Below are 26,279 nucleotides of genomic sequence, written 5' to 3'. Positions count from 1 at the left end.
ATCTTCTGATGTTTTTACAATTGGAGTGTCCTTTGTGGTTACCAAAATTATTTGCTGAAAGGCAGACATTCACATTTAAAATATTTAATTCATAATAAAGGAGGCCCTACAGTTTAGGTCTGAGTTAAATTATACTTTATATTAATTTTTTTTTAAAGTCAATCACATTGCTTGAATTATTCAGAGTAGAATTCAACAATGTCTGTTAATTATGAGAATTAATACACTTAAAACGCCGTTCTTAATTGAGGAATGAAATGGGTTTTCCACTATAATTTGTCAACTCAAATAAAGACCGCACAAGGCCCACCACTGCCACCCTCTCACCCTGCCCCAAAAGGCAATGGTTTCCTGTTAGGAAATAATCCTGGGCAGCAGCTACACATCCCACCAGAACTCAGAGGAGAGATATATGTCCCCAGGTCCCGAGGCTGGGCAGTGAGCAGGCAGAGAGGTCCTCATTACAGCAAACAAAGCTTAGTTTCTGTTTCACAGTCAAATACTTGATGAGAACAAATCTAATTAACACCATAAGACAAAAAGGAGTGCCAGTGATCTTTTAGGTGTGGGTAATGTACACTTAACTTTCTGACAGAGGAACTGTGCTTGCATGAGAATCACAGCCACCCCCACAGCCAACCCCGAGGCTTCCCTGCAGCCACCCTACACCCACTATGGACCCTGGGCCTTCCCTGCAGCCACCCCACACCCACTGCGGACCCCGAGGCTTCCCTGCAGCCACCCCATACCCACTGGGGACCCCGGGCCTTTCCTGCAGCCACCCCACACCCACTGCGGACCACGGGCCTTCCCTGCAGTCACCCCACACCCACTGCGGACCACGGGCCTTCCCTGCAGCCACCCCACACCCACTGCGGACCCCGGGCCTTCCCTGAAGCCACCCCACACCCACTGCGGACCCCGAGGCTTCCCTGCAGCCACCCCACACCCACTGCGGACCCCGGGCCTTCCCTGAAGCCACCCCACACCCACTGCGGACCCCGAGGCTTCCCTGCAGCCACCCCACACCCACTGCGGACCCCGGGCCTTTCCTGCAGCCACCCCACACCCACTGCGGACCACGGGCCTTCCCTGCAGCCACCCCACACCCACTGCGGACCCCGGGCCTTCCCTGAAGCCACCCCACACCCACTGCGGACCCCGAGGCTTCCCTGCAGCCACCCCACACCCACTGCGGACCCCGGGCCTTCCCTGAAGCCACCCCACACCCACTGCGGACCCCAAGGCTTCCCTGCAGCCACCCCATACCCACTGTGGACCCTGAGCCTTCCTTGCAGCCACCCCACACCCACTGCGGACCCTGGGCCTTCCCTGCAGCCACCCCACACCCACTGCAGACCCCGGGCCTTCCCTAGAGCCACCCCACACCCACTATGGACCCTGAGCCTCCACCACCAGCGAGCCTGATGAGTCTCCAGGTGCCTGCTCGTTTACAGTAACTGAAAGGTGGTTTGTGTGTCATTACTGAAATGAAACGTGCACCCGGCTTTGTAGATGATGCTAAGAATGAAAACATATGGTGCGTTTATAGCTATAGCTAAAAGAAGAAAACTAATCAAAATTACAATGACTTTTTTTGTGCCATGAAAGTTTAGACTTACCAGTCATCTGATTTCCACGGTACTTTGGGGGTTTTATGAAAACAAAATTAATACTTGGACAAAATAAACTAAAAGTCTTTTATTTTTGCCAATTCCATGAGGAAGGGAAAAAATATCTATTTTAGACATGGAATCAGTGTCCCTTGGGTATTTCCTGAAAAACAAACTGAAAGGTATAAGACAGATGTGGAAGGTGCGGTAGTGGCTGGGGGCCCCTGTGCGGCAGGCACCTCGGCCAGGCTGGGACTCGAACCACCTTCTAACCTGTCACTGGTCTGCTCTTCAAAATGCTCATAAACATTCAAACAGATGTTTATGGCATTGTTTGATGTTGATGACAACAAATTAATTCAAAATACTGCTCTACACAAATTTCTGCCTGCTTTCTGTCATATCTATTAACTATGAGGTGTCACAGAAAAATTCTTTAAAAAAGACAAATGTGGGGGGTGGGGCTGGTCTTCACAGGAGATGCTAAATTAGTAAAGTGCTCTTTTTCATTATTGCTCTAAAAGCTTTGGGGGCCCTTTGAAACCAAGGTTTGTAACTTTCTAGCCACCAAATGAGCTGCAGCTGTGTGGCTGGTGGGTCACATCGGAAGCCCTGGGCCGGCTTTCAATCGGTCGGGTATTCACAGACGTCATCCTTCACAACAACCCTGCAACAAGCCCACACGGCACGCCCCGGTCATACTCCCAGCAGAAGAAAGAGCCCTGAGGGTTCTCCAGCCACCAAAGTAAACTGGTTTCTCTTCATGAAACGGCAAAAAAAAATTTGTGGCAAGAAACAGTAGCTATTCTCCCACATGATCAGATTTTATTTTTGGAGCCAAAATAATGCAAAACATCTTATAAGAATTCAAAATGAATTCAAAGAGTATCCTTTTAAATGTGATTTTAAAAAGACATATGGCAGTAAAAATATTCCTAGATATAATTTAAAATCCCCAAAGCAGTTCCTACCTAAGAAAAACATAAAGGAAACACTCAATAGAAATATATTTTTTTGTGAGTTTGTTTCTAAATTTACTCTGGAAAATAACTCCTAGCATTTATGCCATAAGCTGCTTTTTTGTAGTTGTGTTTATTAAGCACTTTGCAGGATTTTTGACTCTTCATTATCAGAAAGGCCCAAAGATATATGAAAAGAATTGAAGGCAACATTTGACTCTTGGCTTTCAGTAACCCCTTAAATATCTTCAGATCTAAAGGATTTATTTAAAGTAAATTTAGTAAAGATTATTTGCTATTCTTTATGAAATAAAACTATCTAATCCTATTGATGAAAATAAAGATTTCTCTCCATTTCAATTAAAGAGTGAACATTTAGTACAGGTAAGACACTGTGCCAGGTGCTTTGGCAAGATATTTCCACCCTAAATTTCCTGAATGAGCAAAAGTGTTAAGTCAAAGCTTTCCAGGTAAACACTATGTCTTCTGTATAACAGTTATGATCATTCATCATTATATGTTTTGTTTCTCCTGGTTGAACTTTTCACAATAGGTGCTAGGGATCAACCTTGAAATAAAAATGCAGACTTCCTATTCGCATTGTATGAATATTGCTCATTTAATCAACGCAAACCACCTGTCTAAATACCAATAGCAATCTATGCTTCAATGTTAAAAAGATCCAGCTGAAACTGAGCTCTGCTTTAGCTCTAATTCTGGTCAGTATGAGTATCTTTTCCACGGCCAAAGGGTCACCTCACAATATGACCCTAGCACTAAGCACTGGCACCCCCACCCCTAAGCAGCGAGTCGGTACAGCTGCTGTGGATGGAACTGGCTGATAGCTGGGTCCCACCTACTGCATCGGTCTAAAAGGACGGACGCCGCCCCTGAGGTCACATGGGACCCACCTCCTCTGCCTTCCACAGACTCTGTCTCCCCACGCAAGACAAGCTCGCCTGAACTCACATCCGTCACAGATCGACCCAACTCGTGGGCAATCTTTTCCCAGCGGCCTGGGGTCCCTCCTGGGAACTTCACCATGCTCCTGGTCAGCTGGCTGAGGTCCTCTTCTGTCCACTCAGGTGCCTGTGACAGAGTAGGGAAAAACAGACAATTAGGGAAAGGCTGGCTAAAGCATCTGCAACAAGCCTGTGAAACAAATTACCGACAATAGACTTTCTGCAGATGCAGTATTAAAAAAGTATCTAATAGTTTATGTAAAGATTTGAGTTCCATGTTTAATGTCAAAAAGCAAAGCTCCTGTAGCTTTGATGAGTCTTCCCATGTACACCAAATAAGGAGAAATCTTGCAGAACCAGGCTTCTGAAGGCATTTTACCAGAAGATAGTTCAACTTGGCACTAAGCGAGGGCCTCTTCCCAAAGCCCACAGATGCACTGAGCCATGTCAACATGCAAAGTCCAGACGTCTCAAGAAAAACTGTACTTCACAGGAAGCAAAACAATTTTACCAGACTAAATCATAATGGGAACAAGTGAATATGCTGAGGTGGAATCACAACTGAGACAAAGAGATGGTTTTATTCACTCTATGCAGTCAATTTTTTTAATGTACTTTCAAGAAGCTTACCTTGGTAGCAGCAGCTGACAGCCAAATGCTACTATGATTTATAAAACTCAGGAAGAAAAACGTAATTAGGAACTGCTGCGACCAAGATGTATACCATCGAGTACATGCAAAGCAACACTTCATTTCTGAGCAGGTGAATCACTTCTGAAAGGTGACCAAGTTATTAAACTGAATAATAAACTGCCTTTAAGAGGACAAAACCTCAAAAGCAGAAATTGTAGCAGCAAGCACCCTCTCCACATTTCGCTCAGCACCAGCAGCAGTCATGCCCCAAGCCAGGCAATGCCACAGAGAATGCAGCAGGCCTTACATGCCATGGGGCACCGGCTAGGGAGGCCTTTAATTAGGGGGAGTGGGGGAAGGGGGAGGGAGAGAAGAGGAGGGGGAGGGAAGATATGTACTTTCATTTCCTTTAATGGGCGGAAGGGAAAGGGGAGAGAAGGGGCAGGGAGGGAGAGAGGAAGTCTGCCTTCATTTCCTCCAATGAGAAAGGGAGGGAGCGGGAGCGGGAGCCGGAGCCCAGCACCCTTCTCGTCATGTTGGGGCTGAGGCTTGGGCACTCAGGTGTGCACCCGCGGAACTGTCACTGCAGTCAGAGCTGGACGATCTGGGGACTCTCCACAGGGTCAGCAAAGCCTCTCCCTGCTGCCTGCCGCTGCTGCACTGTTCGGGGATGGCTCACTCAGGCAGCTGCAGGGCCACCCTGCCCCTTTCCTCCCCTCCCCCCTACCCAGGGGCAGACTCCCCCTAATCAAGTGCTGGCTTCATCAAGGGCTTTCCCAAAGGCCCCCCATCTGTATTCATTTGCAAAGCAAACAACTTTTATTCACTTTTTTCTGCTACCAAGAATGTTCCCTGAAGCAGATAAATTGGCATAAACACAAACTGCCACTTGGGAGTCAGTGAGTGGAGGCCAGCGGCACCCATTCTGTTTTGTGCCACCCAAAACTGAGTGCCAGTGTGCCAGTCGGCGGGCTGCAGGGGTCAGCCAGGCTCACAGGAGAGGGCAGCCTTCCCTGGGGAGGGGCGGGGTTGATATTTAATATCAGAAATCGAATTCTCCACGTCATATGATTAAAAAATTACACTAAGCTCCCTCCCTCCCTTTCTATCTCCTTCCCTCTTTCTTTTTGGTTTTACTTTATTTGGGGAAAAAGTATTATTCCTTATTTAGTTATTGTTTACAGGCACAGTCAAAAGATTACTAATAGCAACAATGATTCTCAAGGATATCGTATTTTATTGCTGAAAAGCTGACGTGAATATCAACTGGTTGCAGAAATGTAAAAGATTAAATTTTAAATAAAATTTAAATACAAACATGCAACACAAAATCTAAGCATAGATGGTAGGAAGTTGAAAACACACACATACACATTGATACAATTTGAACAATACTGACACAATTTCCCACTAATCTTATTTCTGCATTAATTATAACAAATATTTTTTGAGCAGCCAAAATTGTCTAAAACACCAAAACTATAAAACATTGTTTCACATGGTGAACCAATTCTTTAAAATAATTTTTTTTAATTGACTGGCTTTTCAAATAGACTGGATATATGATCAATGAGCATTAAAAATCAATCTAGTCCTAATTCCTTGTTCACAGCATGAGTCTAAGAGCACAGTGTCACCTTTCTCCTGCAAAAGGACATTTTTAAATAAAACATTTGGACTGACGTCCTGAAAAAACACCTACTGCTATGGCTGTAGCTATTTTTAGTTTCCCAGTTATTTTCATGGTCATGAATTTTTCTGGGGGGGTTGGGTGGTCCGAGAGTTGAACCCAGGTCTCCCACATGTAAGGCAAGTGTTCTAATTTGCTAGCTGCCAGAATGCAACACACCAGAGACAGATTGGCTTTTAATAAAAGGGAATTTATTTTGTTAGTTCTTCAGAGGAAAGACAGCTAACTTTCTACTGAGGTTCTTTCTTATGTGGGAAGGCACAGGATGGTCTCTGCTGGCCTTCTCTCCAGGCCTTTGGGTTCCAACAACTTTCCCCGGGGTGATTTCTTTCTGCATCTCCAAAGGCCTGGGCTGAGCTGTGAGTGCTGAGATGAGGAATGCCGAGCTGCTTGGGCTGTGCTACGTTGTGATCTCTCATTTAAGCACCAGCCAATTAAATCAAACATCATTCATTACAGCAGGCACGCCTCCTAGCTGACTGCAGATGTAATCAGCAACAGATGAGGTTCATGCACCATTGGCTCATGTCCACAGCAACAGAACTAGGCACGTTCACCTGGCCAAGTTGACAACTGAATCTACCACAGAAAGCATTCATGATTTTTATTCCTAATTTAATAAATTTGTTATAAATTTATTTATTAAGTCCGACATAGTCTACGTCAGAAATGAAGTCTAATTTCCTTAAAGCGACAGTGCACACCTTCCCTTATTCAAACTCTAACCTAACTAGGACGTTCTAGAATCACCTTCCCTGAACACTGGGCCCCATAAGAAAGAGTCTGGCCCAGCTTTGTGATTCTGCAGGTGCTGGGGGCCACAGCCTCCCTATCGCCTGCCTGAGCACGCCTTGCTGGTACCTGCAGAGCAGCCAGAGCAAGCTGGCACCCCGAGTGCAGGAACGACTCTCACCCCTTCCCCGAGCCAAGATGAAAACCTCAAGCGGACCACCTGCCTCCATCAAGGACGAGAGAAGATTCAAGGTTCATGCTCAGTTGTACCAACACTACTACTGAGAAACCCACTTTTCCCCTCACTGAACTGCCTGATGCCACTGTCACAAATCAATCGATTAGGTGGTCAGGCCCATTCCAGAGCCCTCTCTCTCACAGAAACCTGTTTGTCTGTTTTATGCCATGTGATTTTCATTATACAGAAATTGTGATGTGCTAAATTTGTTTAAGATGTTCATCATAGCATTTTTTGCAATAAATTATTTTAAATTACAAATAAATGTTTAATCTATGTGCATCTTTATCCCTGCTTATAAAACAATGCTGAGTACTTGGATCTTGCATGCAAAGGACCTAATTCACGACATGAAGTCTTTATTGGATTCTTTTTCCCTCTAGTTTATTTTCTTAGCTATATCTTTTTAATGCTCTACAAAAACTTACAAACTGTCTTGCTCCTTCAGAAACAATAATACTATCATCATTTTTAAGGTTAGGAAACTGCCAAAAAAAAGATGCTATTTCCCCAGGGCTTCCTAAAAAGTCAATGTAAGACTCAAATTAGAACTCAAAGCTCTTAATGGATAAAGATATAAGAATAAGTGATTAAGACCTAATTTTATCATATTATTATATACATATTATATTATTCAAAGAGAAAGATTCTGTTAGAAAACAAGCATTAGTAAATCTATGTTAGAAAATCTGTGCAATCAGTATTACTTATTTTCTTCTACTTGTTAAATGGTGAAAGGTAGTAAAAAGTCATAAGGGATTTTCTTACTACTCACTGTCTGAAACCTTATTTTTAGAAAAATGCAGACGAGCAAACAGTAGAAAATCAAAGTTCAGTGCATCACTACTTAGCTTAAAGCAAAATCATATTTGAAGACTAATATGATGTTAACACAAAATTTTAGAACACGACACTGGCTTTGATTTCCAATCTCATGAAAAAAGCAAAAGAAAAAAATAAAAAAACAACAAAAACCAATTTTAAAAAGTCTACCAGCTTGACAATCATGCTTGAAATTCAGGCTTTAAATAAACTGATTAATCACTGACATAATTTAAAATACAGAAGCCGAGAATCATGTTACACAGGATGTGGTCTTTAAGTTATTTAGTTTGACCCTTAAATTTGGGATATGACCATACTTATGGCATCAATTCAATACTGATTCCCCATTTTTTTTAGAGTAAGAAGGCAGAAAAGTTACTAGACACACCTGTTAAGGACATGCAGGCACTCTCACAAACACAGAGGTAAGGGAGGCAAGAGGCTGATTCCTTTTTAAATGTTTATTTTTTTATTGAGATACAATTCACAAACCATCAATTCCAACACTTAAAGCTAACAATTCAGTAGCTTTTTAGTATATTAACAAGTTGTGCAATCATCACTATAATCAATTTTACAACATTTTAATCACCCCAAAAATAAATCCCATACTATTTAGCGGTTTTTCCACAATGCCTCCACCCTTAGGCAACTGCAACCACTAATCTAATTCTGTCTCTAGATATGTGTCTTTTCTGGACATTGCACATAAATGGACTCATACATGTGGCTTTTTTGTGTCTGACTTCTTTCACTTAGCATGGTGTTTTCAAGGGTTCATCCATGATGGCTACAGTATCAGTACTTGATTCTCATCAATGCTGAATAGTATTCTATTGTACGCAAGCAGTGCATTTTATCTATTCACCAGCTGATGGATTAGGGCTGTGTCCACTTTTGGGCTATTATGAATAATGCTGCTATGAATATCATGTCCAGGCTTTTGTGAGGACACATATTTTCAGTTCCCTTGGGTACTGTGTGGTGAAGCTCATGTGTCAGCCTGACCAGGTGATGGTGCCCGTTGTTTGGTCAAGCAAGTACTGGTTTCACAGTTCTTATGAGGCTATTTCATGGATCTAAATCATCAGTAGGTTGACTGCATCTATGGTTGATTGCATCTACAATCAACAATGGAGATTGCCTTCAGCAATAAGAGAAGTCTCATTCAGTAAGATGAAGTCCTTAAAAGGAGAACTGATGATTTCAGCAGTCTAAAAGAATTTTCTTCTCTACTTCAGCTAACCAGTCTCTCTCAAGGAATTATTTGAAAGCTTCAAAAGAGTTCCCAGCTTGCAGCCTATACTATGGAATTTGGACTTGCCAAACCCAATTATGTGAGACAATTCCTAAAATAAATCTCATAATATTTACATTATACACACACACACATTTGTTGGTTCCCTGGAGAACCCTGAATAATACAAGTAGGTACCTAAGAGTGGGGCTGCTGGGTTATAGTGTAACTCTGGGTTTAACTTTTTGAGAAACTGCCAGTCTGTTTTCCTAAGAGGCTGTGCATTTTACATCCCCACCAGTACCATATGAGAGTTCCAATTTCTCCACATCTTTGCCATAACAGTTGCTTTTATTTGGGTTTTTGATAAAGCCATCCTTCAGGAGGTGAAGTGGTAACTGACTGTGGTTTAGATTTGCATTTCCCTGATGTAAAACATATATTCTGATAAAGGCATAGTAATCAGATTATATAAAAAACTCGTACTACTCGATACAAAAAGACAACCCAATTTTAAAAATAGGTGAAAGTTCTGTATAGGCATTTCTCCAAAGAAGACATAAATGTGGCCAAGAAGCACATGAAAAGATGCTCAACATCATTAGCCTCAAGGGAAATGCAAATCAACATCACAGTGAAGCTGTATCTTGGGGCCAGGGTGGGGTAAGTAAGGTTTGGAGATACAAGGCTGGAAAGCTCCAAGAGTCGGCACACAGGGGGCTTTACAGGCCTTCCAGAAGTTTACCATGTGGCTGGCATTGCACGGAGGGCTCTGCCGATCTCCGTTCACTTACTTCTCAGGACAGTCTAGAAGCAACTATTACCCCGCTTTACAGAGGCGCAGAGAGGTTATGCAACTTGCCCAGGATCTCACCAATTTGATCACAAATAATTCCACTACTTAAAATCCATCAAATGTTCCCTATTTCATATAGGAAAAAATCCAAGTTCCTATGCACAGCCTCTGAAGATGTGGCCCCTGTCTACCTCTGAAGTTCTATTTTACCATAACCTCTGCCTCCTACCTTATACTTCTGATATCTAAACTCCTGGCTGGACATGGGCAGTCTCACACCTCTGTACCTGTCTGAATGTGTTTCCTTTGCCCAGAATGCACTACTTCACAGGGTCTACCTGACAGCCCTGCCTCCTCCATCAAGAAGTTCCCTTGATAGAACTTTCCTTAAGTCCCTGGTATGCTTAAGTACCCTTTCTGCTTTGCTCCCTACCCCAACCATTATATGTGCAAATTACCGTATTATATTATGACAGTCTCCTTAGAGAACTGTTTCTCTATATTCCCCTACAGTTTAGGACTGTGCTGTTCATTTGTATTTTATCAATGCCTTGGGCATATAATAAAGTCAAGAGGTAACTGCTGAATGAATAGTTTGGGGGAAAGGAGAGAACTTATAGGCAAAGGAGATGGGGAGCTTAATAGACCTTTTTGGAGGTGAGAAAATAAATGCTAGATGCATTAGTAGAGGTGGATAACTCACACATTTCTTCCAGGATTAGTGATGCTCAAAATGCAGAGCTCTCATTTAATAAAATTAGAAATCTACCAAAGAGACATTTTCATGCCTCAAGGGACATTTTTATTTATTGGTTTATAGCTCTTAAAGTTAAACGGACCTCTCAAAGAAACAACTGTCTTTAGGCAGAAAATTTTCTGTATTATCCTATTTGAGAAAAGACAACAGAAACCAAAGGAAATGAAAGAAAGTTAAAAAAAATTAGGACATATGCTTAGTAAATTACATAGGGGAAATTAGAAATCCACAGTACTCTTTCCATTGTACTCAGCTATGGTACATCCAGCATTTATAAAAGTTCAGAATATTCAACAAAATGGTACTTAATTCATAGTTTAGTAACTGAAATCACATACATACAATAGAATATAATTAGCTTTTTGAAAGCATGAAGGGTTAACATTCATTTTAGGAGCTATATTCTCATAGAACAGCTTCATTTCAATGGTTATTTATATGCCATAATATTTAATAAGGTTTCAGAATTAGAAGGGATCATAAAGACAATTTACACTCACCTTCCTTTTACAATAGGAGATAACAGGCCCTACAAAGGTTGAGAAAGCTTCCCCAAGTTCACTGGACAATCAGCAGCTGAGCCTGAGAAAGCCCAAGGGTTTCCAAATCTGCAGCTCAGTAATCTACTGTCAGTTCTTTCAGGCTACCAAATGGGCTGGTTTGAAAACCTTACGTACCCCAGAAAAGCCATGTTCTTCTAACCCAATCTTGTGGGGGCAGACCTATTGTTGGGTGGGACCTTCTAATTAGGTTGTTTCCATGGAGATGTGACTCTGCTGATTCAGGGTGGGTTTGACTCTCTTACTGGGGTCCTATAAGAGGGAGACCTTTTGAAGTATGCACAGACACTTGGAGACAGAATGGCCCCAGGAGATGTTAGCAAAGACTTTACAGAACCTGAAGGACCTGGAACCTGGAGAGAGCTGAGAGAGGCTACGATATGACATCTAGAGTTTGCCTTTGAAAAGAACGGATCCACAGACGCTTAGACAGAGAAAGCCACTGCAACCAGAAGTGAGAAGCAACGACCCAGGAGCTAGGATGCCAGCCACGTGCCTTACCAGCTGACAAAGGTTGCCAGCTGCCTTTCCTCTGTAACGGTATTCTTGTGTTGGTGCCTTAATTTGGATATTTTTCATGGCCTTAGAATTCTAACTTGTAACTTAAAAAATCCCCTTTATAAAAGCCAATCCACCCTACATGGGACATGACATCCAGGGGTGACAGTCTCCCTGGTGACATGGGAGATGACTCCCAGGTATGAATCCAGACCTGGCACTGGGGGATCAACAATTCCATCCTGACCAAAAGGGGGAACAGAAGTGTAATTAATAAAGTATCAGCGGCAGAGAGAGCTCAAATAAAGCCGACAGGCCACTCAGGAGATAGCTCTTACTCAAGCTTCAGTTACACCTTGCTACCTATCATAACCTGCCAATGCCCAACCAGGACCATACCAGCAAATCCTAAAGAACACCTAGGGTTCTCCGCCAGCGCTACCGCCGCCATCTAGCCCTCCTCTTCCCCCTTCTCCGCCGGCGCTCCCGCCGCCATCTAGTTCTCCTCTTCCTCTTTCTCCGCCGCCGCTCCCGTCGCCATCTAGCCCTCCTCTTCCTCTTTCTCCGCCGGCGGCGCTCCCGCCGCCATCTTGCCCTTCTCTTTCCCCTTCTGCTCCGGCGGCGCTCCATCCGCCATCTTATCCTTCCCTTTCTCCTCCTACTCCAGCGGCTCTCCAACCACCACCGTGCCCTCTTCCGCCTTCACTGGCTCCTCCGCCACCATCCTCGACAGCCTTGTCATCCTCACCTTTCCTCCTCCAGAACAGCTACAAGGGAAGTAGAAATGATAAAGAACAGCTCCTGGAGCCACGACAGAGATCAAAAAGACAGCGTACCCCATCCTGGAACGGCTGACTGGCTGGGAGAACCCGCTCCGGTGAGATCGCCGAGGGGCGCGAGCTTCCCCGGGCGGGGCGGCAAGCAGCCGGAGTCCCTCCCCTCCTCCTTCCCGAGCCAGCTGGCAGAATTGGGCAGGCGGTCCCCTCAAGCCGCGGCAGCTGGCGCCCCCACCACGTGCGGCCCCCCGGACCAACTGAGAGAATTGGATCGGAAATCCCTAGGCCGCGGAGAACAGTGACCGGGGGGGGGGGTCCCTTCCAAACACGTGACTTCCCAGTCCGGCTGGGAACGGTGCACTCTCCCGGGCTGCGGTGGCTGGCGACCCTCCCTGCGTTCGGACCTCCGGGCTGGCTGGCATTTTTCCAAGCCGCTTCGGCTGGCGAACCTCCCCCACGGCGAGAGTTTTCCAAAGTTAAAGGACCCACAGCACCTTTTACTGGTGGGACCTGCAGACAAACGTGTGCCACGAGCTCCACCTACTGGGCAGGATAAGAAAAACAGAACCCAGAGATCTCACAGAAAAATCTTTCAACCTGTTGGGTCCAACACGCAGGGAAATCTGACTAAATGCCCAGACGCCAGCAGAAGATAACGGATCACGCTCAGAAAACTGAAAATATGGCCCAGTCAAAGGAACAAACCAATAGTTCAAATGAGATACAGGAGCTGAGACAACTAATGCTGAATATACGAACAGAAATGGAAAACCTCTTCAAAAATGAAATCGATAAATTGAGGGAGGACATGAAGAAGACATGGGCTGAACAAAAAGAAGAAATAGAAAAACTGAAAAAATAAATCACAGAGCTTATGGAAGTGAAGGATAAAGTAGAAAAGATGTAAAAAACAATGGATACCTACAATGATAGATTTAAAGAGACAGAAGATAGAATTAGTGATTTGGAGGATGGAACATCTGAATTCCAAAAAGAAACAGAAACTATCGGGAAAAGAATGGAAAAATTTGAACAGGGTATCAGGGAATTGAATGATAATATGAACCGCACAAATATAGGTGTTGTGGGTGTCCCAGAAGGAGAAGAGAAGGGAAAAGGAGGAGAAAAACTAATGGAAGAAATTATCACTGAAAATTTCCCAACTCTTATGAAAGACCTAAAATTAAAGATCCAAGAAGTGCAGCGCACCCCAAAGAGATTAGACCCAAATAGGCGTTCCCCAAGACACTTACTAGTTAGAATGTCAGAGGTCAAAGGGAAAGAGAGGATCTTGAAAGCAGCAAGAGAAAAACAATCCATCACATACAAGGGAAACCCAATAAGACTATGTGTAGATTTCTCAGCAGAAACCATGGAAGCTAGAAGACAGGGGAATGATATATTTAAATTACTAAAAGAGAAAGACTGCCAACCAAGACTCCTATATCCAGCAAAATTGTCCTTCAAAAATGAGGGAGAAATTAAAACATTCTCAGACAAAAAGTCACTGAGAGAATTTGTGACCAAGAGACCAGCTCTGCAAGAAATGCTAAAGGGAGCACTAGAGTCAGATATGAAAAGACAGAAGAGAGAGGTATGGAGAAGAGTGTAGAAAGAAGGAAACTCAGATATGATATATATAATACAAAAGGCAAAATGTTAGAGGAAAATATTATCCAAACAGTAATAACTCTAAATGTTAATGGACTGAATTCCCCAATGAAAAGACATAGACTGGCAGAATGGATTGAAAAACAGGATCCTTCTATATGCTGTCTACAGAAAACACATCTTAGACCCAAAGATAGACATAGGTTGAAAGTGAAAGGTTGGGAAAAGATATTTCATGCAAATAACAACCAGAAAAGAGCAGGAGTGGCTATACTAATATCCAACAAATTAGACTTCAAATGTAAAACAGTTAAAAGAGACAAAGAAGGACACTATATACTAATAAAAGGAACAATTAAACAAGAAGACATAACAATCATAAATATTTACGCACCGAACCAGAATGCCCCAAAATACGTGAGGAATACACTGCAAACACTGAAAAGGGAAATAGACTCATATACCATAATAGTTGGAGACTTCAATTCACCACTCTCATCAATGGACAGAACATCTAGACAGAGGATCAATAAAGAAATAGAGAATCTGAATATTACTATAAATGAGCTAGACTTAACAGACGTTTATAGGACATTACATCCCACAACAGCAGGATACACCTTTTTCTCAAGTGCTCATGGATCATTCTCAAAGATAGACCATATGCTGGGTCACAAAGCAAGTCTTAACAAATTTAAAAAGATTGAAATCATACACAACACTTTCTCGGATCATAAAGGAATGAAGCTGGAAATCAATAATAGGTGGAGTGACAGAAAATTCACAAATACGTGGAGGCTCAACAACACACTCTTAAACAACAAGTGGGTCAAAGAAGAAATTGCAAGAGAAATTAGTAAATACCTCGAGGCGAATGAAAATGAAAACACAACATATCAAAACTTATGGGACGCAGCAAAGGCAGTGCTAAGAGGGAAATTTATTGCCCTAAATGCCTACATCAGAAAAGAAGAAAAGGCAAAAATGCAGGAATTAACTGTCCACTTGGAAGAACTGGAGAAAGAACAGCAAACTAATCCCAAAGCAAGCAAAAGGAAAGAAATAACAAAGATTAGAGCAGAAATAAATGAAATTGAAAACATGAAAACAATAGAGAAAATCAATAAGACCAGAAGTTGGTTCTATGAGAAAATCAATAAGATTGATGGGCCCTTAGCAAGATTGACAAAAAGAAGAAGAGAGAGGATGCAAATAAATAAGATCAGAAATGGAAGAGGAGACATAACTACTGACCTCACAGAAATAAAGGAGGTAATAACAGGATACTATGAACAACTTTACGCTAATAAATACAACAATTTAGATGAAATGGACGGGTTCCTGGAAAGACATGAACAACCAACTTTGACTCAAGAAGACATAGATGACCTCAACAAACCAATCACAAGTAAAGAAATTGAATTAGTCATTCAAAAGCTTCCTAAAAAGAAAAGCCCAGGACCAGACGGCTTCACATGTGAATTCTATCAAACATTCCAGAAAGAATTAGTACCAACTCTCCTCAAACTCTTCAAAAAAATCGAAGTGGAGGGAAAACTACCTAATTCATTCTATAAAGCTAACATCACCCTCATACCAAAACCAGGCAAAGATATTATAAAAAAAGAAAACTACAGACCAATCTCTCTAATGAATATAGATGCAAAAATCCTCAATAAAATTCTAGCAAATCGTATCCAACAACACATTAAAAGAATTATACATCATGACCAAGTAGGATTCATCCCACATATGCAAGGATGGTTCAACATAAGAAAATCAATTAATGTGATACACCATATCAACAAATCAAAGCAGAAAAATCACATGATCATCTCAATTGATGCAGAGAAGGCATTTGACAAGATTCAACATCCTTTCCTGTTGAAAACACTTCAAAAGATAGGAAGACAAGGGAACTTCCTTAAAATGATAGAGGGAATATATGAAAAACCCACAGCTAATATCATCCCCAATGGGGAAAAATTGAAAACTTTCCCCCTAAGATCAGGAACAAGACAAGGATGCCCACTATCACCACTATTATTCAACATTGTGTTGGAGGTTCTAGCCAGAGCAATTAGACAAGAAAAAGAAATACAAGGCATCAAAATTGGAAAGGAAGAAGTAAAACTATCACTGTTTGCAGACAATATGATACTATACGTCGAAAACCCGGAAAAATCCACAACAAAACTACTAGAGCTAATAAATGAGTACAGCAAAGTAGCAGGTTACAAGATCAACATTCAAAAATCTGTAGCATTTCTATACACTAGTAATGAACAAGCTGAGGGGGAAATCAAGAAACGAATCCCATTTACAATTGCAACTGAAAGAATAAAATACCTAGGAATAAATTTAACTAAAGAGACAAAAAACTTATATAAAGAAAACTACAAAAAACTGTTAAAAGAAATCACAGAAGACCTAAACAGATGGAAGGGCATACCGTGTTCAGGGAGTGGAAGACTAAATATAGTTAAGATGTCAATCCTACCTAAATTGATTTACAGATTCAATGCAATACCAATCAAAATCCCAACAACTTATTTTTCAGAAATAGAAAAACCAATAAGCAAATTTATCTGGAAGGGCAGGGTGCCCCGAATTGCTAAAAACATCTTGAGGGAAAAAAACGAAGCTGGAGGTCTCGCGCTGCCTGACTTTAAGGCATATTATGAAGCCACAGTGGTCAAAACAGCATGGTATTGCATATAGATAGATATATCGACCAATGGAATTGAATAGAGTGCTCAGATAAAGACCCTCTCATCTACGGACATTTGATCTTTGATAAGGCAGTCAAGCCAACTCACCTGGGACAGAACAGTCTCTTCAATAAATGGTGTCTACAGAACGGGATAATCATATGCAAAAGAATGAAAGAAGACCCATATCTCACACCCTATACAAAAGTTAACTCAAAATGGATCAAAGATCTAAACATTAGGTCTAAGACCATAAAACAGTTCGAGGAAAATGTAGGGAGATATCTTATGAAACTTACAATTGGAGGCAGTTTTATGGACCTTAAACCTAAAGCAAGAGCACTGAAGAAGGAAATAAATAAATGGGAGCTCCTCAAAATTAAACACTTTTGTGCATCAAAGAACTTCATCAAGAAAGTAGAAAGACAGCCTACACAATGGGAGACAATATTTGGAAATGACATATCAGATAAAGGTCTAGTATCCAGAATTAATAAAGAGATTGTTCAACTCAACAACAAAAAGACAGTCAACCCGATTACAAAATGGGAAAAAGACTTGAACAGACACCTAACAGAAGAGGAAATACAAATGGCCAAAAGGCACATGAAGAGATGCTCAATGTCCCTGGCCATTAGAGAAATGCAAATCAAAACCACAATGAGATATCATCTCACACCCACCAGAATGGCCATTATCAACAAAACAGAAAATGACAAGTGCTGGAGAGGATGCGGAGAAAGAGGCACACTTATCCACTGTTGGTGGGAATGTCAAATGGTGCAACCACTGTGGAAGGCAGTTTGGCGGTTCCTCAAAAAGCTGAATATAGAATTGCCATATGACCCAGCAATACCGTTGCTAAGTATCTACTCAAAGGACTTAAGGGCAAAGACACAAACGGACATTTGCACACCAATGTTTATAGCAGCGTTATTTACAATTGCAAAGAGATGGAAACAGCCAAAATGTCCATCAACAGACGAGTGGCTAAACAAACTGTGGTATATACATATGATGGAATATTATGCAGCTTTAAGGCAGGATAAACTTATGAAGCATGTAATAACATGGATGGACCTAGAGAACATTATGCTGAGTGAGTCTAGCCAAAAACTAAAGGACAAATACTGTACAGTCCCACTGATGTGAACCGACATTCGAGAATAAACTTGGAATATGTCATTGGTAACAGAGACCAGCAGGAGTTAGAAACAGGGTAAGATAATGGGTAATTGGAGCTAAAGGGATACAGACTGTGCAACAGGACTAGATACAAAACTCAAAAATGGACACCACAATAATACCTAATTGTAAAGTAATCATGTTAAAACACTGAATGAAGCTGCATCTGAGCTATAGATTTTTTTTTTGTTTTTTTTTACTATTATTATTACTTTTATTTTTTTGTCTATATTAACATTCTATATCTGTTTCTCTTGTGTTGCTAGTTCTTCTAAACCGATGCAAATGTACTAAGAAACGATGATCATGCATCTATGTGATGATGTTAAGAATTACTGATTGCATATGTAGAATGGTATGATTTCTAAATGTTGGGTTAATTTCTTTTTTTCCGTTAATTAATAAAAAAAAAAAAGTATTTGCAAAGTCTCCTTCAGGGAATGGTGAGAAAAGGGGAAATTCAACTTCCCCAAGTTGAATTCTTGATATTCTCACAAGTAGTGGGGACAACCAAAACTATAAGCTAAGCCCCCAATCTTGGGGTTTGTTCATATGAAAGTTAACCCCACAAAGATAGGTCATGCCTACTTAAAATTAGGCCTAAGAGTCACCCCCAAGAACACCTCTTTTGTTGCTCAGATGTGGCCTCTCTCTCCAGCGAACACAACAAGCAAATTCACCACCCTTCCCCTGTCTACATGGGACATGACTCCCAGGGGTGTGGACCCTCCTGGCAACGTGGGACAGAAATCCTAGAATGAGCTGAGACTCAGCATTAAGGGATTGAGGAAACCTTCTCATCCAAAAGGGGGAAGAATGAAATGAGACAAAATAAAGTGTCAATGGCCGAGAGATTCCAAACAGAGTCGAGCGGTTATTGTGGGGGTTATTCTTACTCATTAAATAGATATCACCTTGTTATTCAAGATGTAATGGAGAGGCTGGAAGGAATTGCCTGAAAATGTAGAGTTATGTTCCAGCAGCCATGTTTCTTGAAGATGATTGTATAATGATACAGTTTTCACAGTGTGACTGAGTGATTGTGAAAACCTTGTGTCTGATGCTCCTTTTATCTACCTTATCAACAGATGAGTAAAACAAATGGAATAAAAATAAATAATAGGACAGCACAATAATACCTAATTGTAAAGTAATCATGTTAAAACACTGAATGAAGCTGCATCTGAGCTATAGGGTTTTTTTTGTCTATTTGTTTGTTTGTCTTTTTTTTCTTTCTTTTTTTTTACTATTATTATTAATTTTATTTTTTTCTCTATATTAACATTCTATATCTTTTTCTGTTGTTTTGCTAGTTCTTTTCCCAAATCAATGCAAATGTACTAAGAAATGAAGATCGTGCATCTATGTGATGATGTTAAGAATTACTGATTGCATATGTAGAATGGAATGATTTCTAAATGCTGTGTTAATTTCTTTTCATCTTTAATTAATAAAAAAAAAAATTTACACCTAAGAGTCATCCCCAAGAGAGCCCCTTTTGTTGCTCAGATGTGGCCCCTCTCTCCAGCCAACACGACGAGCAGTCTCACCACCCTCCCCCTCTCTGCATGGGACATGACTCCCAGGGGTGTGGACCTTCCTGGCGACGTGGGACAGAGATCCTGGAATGAGCTGAGACTCAACATCAAGGGACTGAGAAAAACCCTAGAATGAGCTGAGAATTAACATCAAGGGATTGAGAGAACCTTCTCGACCAAAAGGGGAAGAGTGAAATGAGACTAAGTGTCAATGGCTGAGAGATTCCAAACAGAGTCGAGAGGTTATCCTGGAGGTTATTCTTACGCATTAAGTAGATATTACCTTGTTGTTCAAGATGTAGTGGAGAGGCTGGAGGGAATTGCCTGAAAATGTAGTGCTGTGTTCCAGTAGCCATGTTTCTTAATGATGATTGAACAATGATATAGCTTTCACAATGAGACTCTACGAATGTGAAAACCTTATGTCTGATGCTCCTTTTAGCTACTGTATCAACAGAAGAGTAGAACATATGGAATAAAAAATAAATAATAGGGGGAACAAATGTTAAAATAAATTCAGTTTGAAATGCTAGTGATAAATGAAAGCGAGGGGTAAAGTGTATGGTACGTATAGTCTTTTTTTTCTCTTATCATTTTATTTCTTTTTCTGTTGTCTTTTTATTTCTTTTTCTAAATCGATACAAATGTACTAAAAAATGATGAATATGCAACTATGTGATGATATTAAGAATTACTGATTGTATATGTAGAATGTAATGATATCTAAATGTTTTGTTTGTTAATTTTTTTTAATTAACAAAAAAGTTTTAAAAAAATAATAAATAAATAAATAATAGGGGGAACAAATGTTAAAATAAACAGGTTGAAATGCTAGTGATCAATGAAAAGGAGGGGTAAAGAGTATGGTATGTAAGATTTTTTTTCTGTTCTCTTTTTATTTCTTTTTCTGAATTGATGCAGATGTTCTAAGAAATGATCATGATGATGAATATGCAACTATGTGATGATATTGTTAATTACTGATTATATATGTAGAATGGAATGATCATATGTTGAGAATATTTGTGTTTCTTTCTTGTCATATATATATTTTTAATTAAAAACAAAAAAATGAAAGAAAAAAAAAGAACACCTAGGGCAATAGAGAAGATTCCACAAGGGTTTCAGGAACTAGAGCAACTTTCCAAAAACCTACAACCTCACGATGGGTCCCTGATCCAGATAAGTCCTGAAACCTAGCCCAGACTCTCCAGAACATCAGAAAGTTCCATCTACCTATACCATATTAGTGACAGACTCTTCCAATATCAAAAATTTAGAATTGCCATAGCCCAAATACCCCTAAATAGAGGTATGAAAAGATCAAAGATGATGGTGGAATTATATACAGAAGACAGGACTTCACAAATAATGCTGGATCATTAAACTGATAACTCTTTTAGTCTCCAGTATTTTAAAGTAGCTAGAAGTGAAAGTCTAAAATTGTGGAACTGTAACCCATATTAAACTCTGAAATATGTTCTACAACTAATTGTGGTGCTGTGCTTTGAAATTTATAGCTTTATTGTATATATATTATTTTTCACAAAAAAAAGGAAAAAATTTGATTGTGATGATAAAAAAATATTTAAGTCCTCTAGCAGCCTATATACTGGAGTAGCTAGAAGGAAAAATATGAGAGGATGATATGGTAGCCCATGACAAACTCTGGGATCTGTCCTGCAGTCACTTGTTGAAGAGTGCTTTGAAAACTATGGCCTTTTTATTTCTTTGCTTTGTATATATGTTATACTATATGATAAAAAAAAGTTAAAAAAAAGAAAAGCCAATCCATTTTTGGTATATTGCATTCTGGCAGCTTTAAAGAACTGAAACACCATACACGTGTTGAACTGTACTTGGGCACATATGTTGTATCATGGAATAGCATAAAAACATATTATCAAAGCCAACTGGATTATCTTGAATATTTCTACAAAATTACTAGGATTATCATTTTAGTCAGCATCACAGTTATGACAAGACTTGCGCATTCTATAAATCAAGAAAATATTATAATTTCCCTTCCAGTTATATTATATAATTCAAAAGCAAAGCCCAAAGGCACATAGTAGGTGATCAGAAAACACATCCTGAGTGTACTGAAAGACAATCAGGGACAACGTGGTGTTAACCATTAGCAAAGAAAGGCCTGTGCAAGGTACAAAGAAAGGATGAGAAGTATGCACGGGTGGTTCAGTAGTAGAGTGCTTGCCTTACATGCGGGAGGCCTGGGTTCGATTTCCGGACCATGCATGGTCCCCCCCCAAAAAGGGATGAGAACAGGAATACACCAAGGGAAAACACTGAAACAAGGTGTATTAGTTAGGGTTCTCTAGAGAAACAGAATCAACAGGGAACACTTGCAAATATAAAATTTATGAAAGTGTCTCACGTGACCGTAGGAATACAGAGTCCAAAATCCACAGGGCAGGCTGCGAAGCCGATGACTCCAATGGATGGCCTGGATGAACTCCACAGGAGAGGCTTACCAGCCAAAGCAGGAAAAAGGAACCTGTCTCCTCTGAGTCCTCCTTAAAAGGCTTCCCATGATTGCATTTAGCATCACTAATTGCAGAAGACACTCCCCTTTGGCTGATTACAAATGGAATCAGCTGTGGATGTAGCTGACGTGATCATGACCTAATCCTATGAAATGTCCTCATTGCAACAGATAGGCCAGCGCTTGCCCAATCAGATGAACAGGTACCACAACTTGGCCAAGTTGACACCTGTCCCCAACCATGACACAAGGAATAAGTCATAAAATCATGATTTGTTTTTAAAATTTCTGTGTTATTTAGATCTTCACTAATCTCTGCAAGTTCAAAGACTTAATCTGAAAAACCAAAAACAAAATCCACTCAGGGCTTTTAGGTGAAAACAAAACTTAGATGAAATGTGTGCTTAAGAGCAGCTTCTTGGAGGGGTAACACATTTTCATTTTTTTACCCAGACAATTCCAGACCAATGCTAAACATCTAAAAAATGGTTCTTAGGATGAGGAAAGTAGGTGTATAAAGCATAAAAACCAATCTCACTCAGGGACCAAAGCATAGCTTGCTATCTTCAAGGATGCCTATATGTCCACCACTGGATGCATTTTAGACAAGAAAGTTTACTTTTTTCTTAACTCAAAATTTGTTTTGATTTTCTCTCCCTGACTTGTCTTTCTTACTCTGATAAAAAGCTATTCAATTGACATATTTTTTTCTTCCCTACTTTCTCTCTTAAAATTTCTGCCTTCCGATATGCTTTCCATTTAGATATAGACAATATCAATCGTCTTTCTAAGTTCGAAACAAAGTCGTTTCCTGGATTGACAGATAGATGGTCAGATAAAATGATACAGCAATTGGGGCAAAATGTTAAAATTGATGGATCTGGGTATTGGTGGGGGAGGGGAAAATATGTTGGTGTTCCATCTATGGGCTTTGTATTATATTTGTAACAGTTCTCTAAGTTTGAAATTATTTCAAAATTAAAAGTTTAAGAAAAAAATAAAGCTCTTTGTTATTCTTTTGTGTGTTTCACTACTTGAGAATAAAAACTCGACACAGCAAATGGATGAGAAGATATGGGCAAATTCCTTGATTTTCTTAGCATAACACAGCAGCTGGCAGACTTAAAAGACTTACGTTGAATGAATACCTGGCTGCCTGGCAGCAGGACTGATGGAAAGATGCAGGACTCAGTGCCCCGAGAGAGCAGGACTGGGGTACTGGATGGTCGCCAACAGCTATGTGGAAGTTCCCTGGCTTTTCTAAGGGAAAAGTGATGCATCCACTCAAAAAGGATACACAGTTAGAGCAGTGTCACAGCTGCAGGCCCCAAACTAGACAAGGCAGGAAGGAACATGGAGGAAATAAATTGGGATAAGGATTTCAGACAGGAAAGAGAAGCGGGCTTTGTTCTCAATGTTCAGTGCAGCGCAAGGGTTTGAATTCCACAGAGGAGAGGTCTGGGAGCAGAGCCTACCTGGAATAAAAGCGCACCGCTGTCTCAGAACAGAGGAGAAGTCTGGGAGCAGAGCCTACCTGGAATAAAAGCGCACCGCTGTCTCAGAACAGAGGAGAAGTCTGGGAGCAGAGCGTACCTGGAATAAAAGCGCACCGCTGTCTCAGAACAGAGGAGAAGTTTGGCATCACTGGATAGCGGGAATTCACTGGAACCCAGGATTTCAGGTTATAAATTAAGGACATATAAAAGTCTCTAGAAAATTACAATATTCAACAAATATTAGCTTTGGTTTTCTGAACTCCCAAATAATCTGCTGGAGGGAGGCTGAGGGTTTGGGAAGCCTAGCTCATTTCTTTTAGCTACTATACAGTATTCCACTATATAATGATACTATTTATTCTTTCATACCCCTTATGCATCAACACTTACATTATTTCCAATATTTCACTAGTGGAATGCTGCAATGAACATCTAAGCCACTCTTTCCTCCCTATATGTGTGCATGAATTTCTTTAGTATATATACTTTGAAGTGGAATTCCTGGTTGATAGGATATGGGTATCAAACTCTGCAATTACATACTGTCAAATTGTTCTCCAGAGTAACTGTATTAATTTACTTTCCCATCAACAGCAACTCAGGATTCCTATCTGCTCCCCACCCCCTGGTCAGCCTGTGTGGTGGTGCCTGAGGGGCTCACAGACCCAGAACGTGCCCTGAGTGAAGAAAGCGGCTCACTGAGCTCTCCAAACACATCAAAATATCAAAAGGTCCAGGTTTTACCAAAAGTTTACAAAACATACAAAAAACCAGGAAGTGATGGCCCAAGCAAAGGAGAAGATGAAAGCATTGGAGAGAATTTCCTCTAGACAAGATGGTGGAGTAGGAAACTCCAGGACCTGCTTCTCCCCCAAACAATGAGTGGGCAGGCAGGGACTGTCTGAAGTTACTGTTCTGGGGCTGGGAGGCCAGGGGAGCCCAGTACAGCATCCAGGGAGGGACGGAGAGGCTGAGACCCTGCACTGAAGACCTGAGACACTCACTCTGCAGTGGTGGCTGGCGCCCATACCCACCCCTGAGTTGAGCTACCACAGTCCCATCCCTGGCTGGCTGCTGTAGACACAGGCGGTGTGGAAGCTCCTTTGCCCAAGAAGGGGGATGGGGACAAGGCCAAGCACTAATCACAGCTTTTGATGGGTGAATTTAGATCACTGGGACCTGGCTCTGAACCACTGACTCAGCCCGCCCCAGGGGAGAACCTCTGTGGCCACTGCTTCAGCCTGCCCCCAGCAGAGGTGAAGGCAGTGAAGGTGCAAAGACACTGGACCTCCCTAGGGCTGGGGAACAGTTACTGAAGGGTGCCATCTGCTGGGCAGGCCAGTAATATGCAGCTTTAAGGAGCCATCCAAAAGGCTTCCAGGCATCTTTCCTGACCCCTTTCCAGGCCCTCTGGAGCTGGTCTGTGCCCCTTCATGGGTCCCTAGTTCTGTCTGACTGAGAAATACTGACCTATTGAATGTCCTCTCCAGGTGACTCTGGTCCCAGAATTTGCCTTTCAAAAAAAGTGGCTACAGGCAACAAAAGGAGAGTTAACAAAAAAACTATACAGGCAAAACAAAAACAAATAGAACAGATCAAGATTCTTGGAGAAAGAACAAAGGAAAGGAACATTGCTCCTGGGGATAAAACAATTGTGCAGATAGTGCAATCTTAAAACTGTACTGAATTTCCAGGGCAAGAATCAGATAAAGAGCTGAAAAAATCTGATCAAACATGGGCAATTTTAACAGTCTAGATCAAGTTAAATCAAGGGCTAAAGAAAAGCCATAACACAAAGCCCATCAAAATTAAACTCTAGGAAGTGAGAGAAACTGAACTTCAGAATAAACTCATCAAGATAATCACATGCCTAGACATCAGCAAAAAGTTATAAGCCATTCCAAACCAGGAAGATAAGGCCCAGTCAAAGAGACAACTGAAAACTTCATAGGAGACACAAGATTTGGAACTAATCAAACATGTTCAAATAAATCTAAATAATTCAAGGAGATGAGGAAATCTATGGCTAAGAAGATGAAAGATACTAAGAAGACACTAGATGAGCAAAAAGAAGATATTGAAAGTATGACGGAACTTAGGAGGATGAAAGGCACAAGAGAAGAGATTAAAAATACACTTGAGCTATACAACAGCAGATATGAACAGTCAGAACAGTCAGAAGAAAGAATAAGAACTAGGATACGACTAGTCCTAAACTACAAGACAGGATAATCAAAATTTCACACACAGAGAAGGATACAAAAACAAATGGGAAAAACTGAGCAGGGTCTCAGGGAATTTCATGACAGCATGAAGTGAACAAATATAGGCATCATGGCTGTCCCAGAAAGAGAAAAGAAGGGAACAGGGCAGAAAGAATATTTAAAGAAATAATGGCTGAAAATTTCCCAACAACCATGATAGACATAAAATGATGCATGTCTAAAAAGCTCAATATATTCCAAACAGAATAATCTTGAATAGACCTGCTCTGAGAAACATACTACTCAGAATGCCAAATACCAAACATGAAGAATCCTAAAAGCAGCAAGAGAAAAGCAATTCATCATACAAGGGAACTACAATAAGACTAGTGATGATTTCTCATTAGAAACTATGAGATGAGAAGACAGTGGTATGATATATTTAAGGTACTGAAAGAAAAAAAACTGCCAGTCAAGAATTATTTATCTGGCAAAACTGTCCTTCAAAATGAGGGAGGGTTTAAAATATTCACAGATAAATAGAAACTGAGAGAGATGGTCAACAAAAGACCTTCCCTATAAGAAATACCAAATAGAGTTTTGCATGCTAAAAGGAAAAGAAGGAAAGGAGAGATTTGTAGGAGAGTGTAGATATGAAGATTATCAGTAAGGGTAACTAAAAGGGTAAAAAGAGAGACAAAGATAAGTTATGACAGATAAAGGCCAAAGGATAAAATGGTTGAAGTAAGTATTGC

At 40.9% G+C, this 26,279-nt stretch overlaps 1 protein-coding gene across 2 annotated transcripts in view; it reads right to left on the bottom strand.

Moving 5' to 3' along the window:
• The window catches only part of DNAJC1 (DnaJ heat shock protein family (Hsp40) member C1), a 231,150-nt gene that overhangs the window by 40,665 nt on the left and 164,206 nt on the right, over positions 1–26,279 (bottom strand). For both annotated transcript variants that reach the window (XM_077154278.1, XM_077154271.1), the window contains one exon: positions 3,542–3,661. In XM_077154278.1, the coding sequence (XP_077010393.1) occupies positions 3,542–3,661 (120 nt within the window). The remainder of the gene's footprint in view (positions 1–3,541; positions 3,662–26,279) is intronic.

The sequence above is a fragment of the Tamandua tetradactyla genome, chromosome 1, assembly GCF_023851605.1.
Source record: "Tamandua tetradactyla isolate mTamTet1 chromosome 1, mTamTet1.pri, whole genome shotgun sequence".
NCBI lineage: Eukaryota > Metazoa > Chordata > Mammalia > Pilosa > Myrmecophagidae > Tamandua > Tamandua tetradactyla.
This window is presented reverse-complemented; position numbering and strand designations above follow the sequence as displayed.